Genomic DNA, 4,666 nt, shown 5'->3' with positions numbered 1-4,666 from the left:
TCTTAAAAAAAAGACACCGTAGCCTAATTTTAGGTACAATAGGCATTTTTTAGCCTCCACTCTAGACTTAAACCCAACACCTACAATCTTGAGAAAGAAAGAATTTGGACTCCATTGTGTCAAAGAAAATAGATTACTCAATTCCCCCTGAGATTAAACAACCAGATTAAACATTTTCGACAAGTCAATTAATGAGAAGCAACAACAGCATCCCAAAACGGATGATGAACAACTTATGGAAATCATAGTAAGAAACTAAACCCAAGGAGAGCAAAAGTCTATATATGCTACAAACTACAAAGCAACTACACAATTAATTCACAAATGCTGTTTTGATGCACGATACACTCTAAAAACAAGATTGAACCACAATATCAAGTATTTACATGACCCAAAACTCAAATTCACTTTTAACAAAAGATATCACGAAACACTCAATAGCGACTAAAATGCGCAGGATTCGAGACCAAGAAAACTAGAATAAAAACAAGCTTTGGCCAGAATTGTACCTTCAATAGCGAATGAGGAGGGCAAGAAGGGAGCGGATTGTTAAAGTAAGCAGTTCTTTTGGTGATTGTAGATGCAAAAGAGATTTGTGGTAGAAGAAGAAGAAAGAATGGTGGGCATAGAAAGAAGAGAATGACATGTAAGAGAGAAAACACAGAGATGATTTGTAAGAGCCGAGAATCGAGATGTCAAAGGCGTGGAAAGAAAGAAGAAAAAGAAAAGTGGGACCCGCAAAGAAAAAAATAAGAAACAAAATAAAAAGAGTTTGACCAAATAGTAATAAAAGAATCACTTTGTAGAGTTTACCATAAGTTGTGGGCCTCACAAGGAATAGTATAGTCAAAACACAAAAAATGGGAGTGCATAAGCCAAATGAGAAGTGGAAAAAGCGCCGCTCTGCTGTTAACCTTGGTTTGTAGATTCATTTCCCTTGGCCTATAAAAACATCTTCTTATATCTTTGAGCTTCCAAAGAAAATTCTAATTTGTTTTATCTGCCATTGGAAAAAAAAATTGAGCAATATGCTTGTGAGCGGTATGCTCTGATGTCATAGGAATTTGACAAGATACACTTTCTTGTTATTTCGCACGTGTATTTAAAGTACAAGGTAGTTAATGGTTTATGAAAAGACATTAGCTAAAATAAATACACTGAAATAACTTACTTGAGCTACGATTACTATACATGGAAAGATAAAATCCTCTTTATAAAGAAGAATAAAATAACTTTGTCAACTTTGAAAACTCTGGCTGCACTTGCCAGGAGTACAAGAATTGCTTGACTGATCTTGATATAATTTAGAGCAATTGCTCAGCTTTTTGAGAGATATTTTCTCCAATACATCGCACCAAATGCCCTTAAGTTCCTTTTAACTCTTCAACTATGAACATAACAAATAGGACTAGCAAATTTTAATGCTACATATAATTGTAGGGAAAAGTTCATGGAAAGTCATTCTTAAATCTTTTAGTTGGTTCAATTAAATCCTAAACCTTTTTTAAAAGATGCAATGAAGTCTTTTTAATGAACAATACTTAAAGTTTTCGAATGTCACTTAAAAATTACCTATGTGATATCCTTAGAGCCCACTTTTCATTTGAAGTTGAAACAAATTGCATTTTTTAGTAAAGATTTGGGACTTGATTAAACTAAATGAAAAATTTAGGAGTCAACTGCATTTTGTATATAAGGTTTAGGATTTGTTGTGTTTCTTGTTTGCTATCATTGTAGCAATAACATGACCAAGTTTAAGTGATAATATAATGTAATCGTGGACATTGCAGTTATTTGTAATCGAGTTTCCTTAAGGGCTATCATTGATCCGGCAAATGCTATTTTGTTGTTCTAGCCCACAACAAATATCTATTGTCCAAACAAAGAAAAAAGCTATGGATCCATCCTGTCCTTTTTTTAAAACAAAAATTCAAGATAATAAAAGAAACTGGCAGGATGTGTTCGTTTCAGGTAAAGCTATTTTTAGAAAAACGCTTTCAGAATTTTATTTGTTTCAACACGGGAAAATGAATCGGTCAATAGAAAACCTTTTTTTGTTGAGGGATACTCTCGAGCTAAAATCTAAAAATGTGAATTTCCCTTCGGTGAAAAAGAGAAATGATTTTTCGTGAGGATACCCTCAATATTATCATGCTACCAATACAGCACAACTGCACAAGTAGCCCCCGTCTTCTCTAACAGTTATCATAATTCCATAATTTTCTATCTTTGCTTTTGAAATCATTTCTTGATATTCAAAATAACTCCATAATTTTTTATCTTTTCTTTCGCTTTTCCTATTTTGATCTTCAGAACAGAAAACAAATTCCTATCCGAGTTAAATTATTTTCATAAATTTGTTTTTAATTCATTGATTTATATTATGAACGAATATGACTCATTTTGGCTTGCGGTTTCTATAAGGATCCATAAAAGTGTTTGTCTTCACTTTATATATTATTTCGCTAGCTATTTTGATCTTCAATAAATACCGCAAAACATTTTCTCAAACTGCTAACAGATTCATACGCAAGAAAATAATTCATTTTTCAGGAAATAATTTACTGGAAAAACATTTTTAGCAACAATGAGATTTCAGTGAAACAAATGGATCCTAAATACTTTTTAAATCACACTTTTGAATCACACTTTTTATCCAAATTTCAAATTTTCTCTCTAAACGATAAAAGGGGGCATTTTGATATTTGAACATAGTATAGTTCATAGGCTGTGAGAACTCAAAATGAGTTGTGGATGTAACTAACGACATTTTTCTTGATTATAAGTTGCAACATGACACTCAAAGAAGTACCAGGTCTTTTCTTTTAATAAATGGGAATTACACAGATGAAAATACAAAAGGAAAAAAAAATATTCTGCATTTCTTTTCTTTGCTGGATCATCATCTGAACTTTATTCCATCCCAAAATATCAGCCGGCTTTTCCATAATACTTCACTGGATCCTCAGGCTCTTCAACCTGGAGAATAATAGAATAGTGAGAAAATATATTGCCAGATATAATGAAATTAAACTCCGCTTTTTTTGTTTCGTGGAGAGTGAATGATCAATTTAAATAATATTTTCCTAATAATATTGTTTGTTCTTTCTTTCAAAAAGACCAATCAATTTTTTTCTTCGTTATCAACAAATCTACACATGACTATTTTCGTTGATTATGAAAATATTTGTGATAAATATTTGTAAGTAGTATAAGTAATAATTTTAATGAATATATTTTTTTAATAGTTTATCTTTCCCGAAATAAACGCACCCACTTTCGAGCACACTCCAACTTTACAACCAAAAAAAAGTTTGAAGACAACACAGTCCTCTGATTCTAATCCACTCTATGGATTACTACTACATTCAATTGCCAATAGATAAAACCTTTCACAAGTCATGAAGATATCTGGCTAAAATAATATCCACTAATTAAATTTCATAAGCATACATACATCACTGGATTGAAAAGGAAGAAGACCAAAACCAAAAGAACAGAGTATATAATTCAATATAAAACGTCTTCATGATACCATGTGTGCTTTGCAGATAGTAGAAATAAAAACTGTTAATTTGCGGAATAACCCTAAAATATGTTTTCGTGTACATACCTTTGCTCTTCCTCCATTATGGAACTGCACCCCTTGCTGTTTGGTCCTCCGAGTTTTCGGTAATTCGGCAAGGGGATCTGCCCGGACTCGATCTGGTTCACATCTTCAACGAGCATCTCGTAGTGCCTCTTCACGTCCTCCGCGCTCTTGTTTCCACCAACTGCTCTCGCCAGATTTTGCCAGCGGTCGGGCGTGTCCTTGTCGTGCATCGCCAGCGCATTCTCGAACAGCTTGTTTTGCTTCGCCGTCCATGTTGAGCCTGAAGTCATCTCTTATCTCTCTTTTTTTTTTTGGGGGGGTGGTGGAAAGAGAGGTTTATGAGTTGAAGCTCTAGCTAGCGAAGGATGGACAGAATGGGAATGGTATGTGTAGAAGTGAACAGATGGTGTTGCTACTGCAGGTGCGTTGCTTGCCTTTATATACTAGTGTATAGAGAGAAAGATAGAGGCTCAAAAGGACAAAAAAGAAAATTTCCAAAAAAACACCTCTATTGAAAAGGTAACTTTGTTATAGAGGAATCAAGAAACATCACATCCACTGGAAATTCCAAATCAAAAAGAGTAAATGAGTAATGAATATCGAAATAATTAGTCATTATCTGCATTGGATCTCCACACATGTCGCTTGACAGCAACTATGATGAAAATTTTCCCTTTTTCTCACGACTGCTTAGCGAGAGAATTCAAATTCAACAGCGCCAGCAGATCTGTTAAGCACGAGCAAATCCACGTGACGGCTGAGTTAAAACCCTACATGACACGCTCATGCATTCATCAGGTTAGTTTCCTTCTTCATTGCAAAACAGCGGGACTTCTTCTCGTCAAAACCTACGTGGTTTTCGCTTAGCCCTGCAGATAATAATTCTGCGTCATTGGGTTTTGAGGATTAGGTTTGAACTCCAAGAAAATCTCCTTGTTAACCGACAAAAGTATATTATTATTGATTTCTTTTTCTCGCTTTATTCAGAAGAAGTAAACTCTCTGACGTTGCACCATTTTCATTATTATCTCTTGCATGCATGCTCACCACAGTCTCGGCCCTCTCTCCCTCTCT

General features: G+C 34.4%; 1 protein-coding gene across 1 annotated transcript; it reads right to left on the bottom strand.

The window, feature by feature from the left end:
• Positions 1–2,794: 2,794 nt before the first annotated feature.
• Positions 2,795–4,023, bottom strand: LOC115670021 (protein RADIALIS-like 3). The gene is made up of 2 exons (XM_056321358.1): positions 3,614–4,023; positions 2,795–2,979 (listed from the first exon to the last, which is right to left on the bottom strand). Exons 1-2 carry the CDS (start codon positions 3,880–3,882, stop codon positions 2,955–2,957), a joined length of 294 nt encoding a protein of 97 aa, XP_056177333.1. The 5' UTR covers positions 3,883–4,023; the 3' UTR covers positions 2,795–2,954.
• Between the last annotated feature and the right edge of the window lie 643 nt (positions 4,024–4,666).

This window comes from Syzygium oleosum, unplaced genomic scaffold, assembly GCF_021117445.2.
Source record: "Syzygium oleosum isolate NSW1041296 unplaced genomic scaffold, Sole_v2.1 Sole_v2.22, whole genome shotgun sequence".
In the NCBI taxonomy this organism is placed as follows: Eukaryota; Viridiplantae; Streptophyta; class Magnoliopsida; order Myrtales; family Myrtaceae; genus Syzygium; species Syzygium oleosum.
Note: the sequence above shows the minus strand (reverse complement) of the source record. Positions and strands in the feature narration are given on the sequence as shown.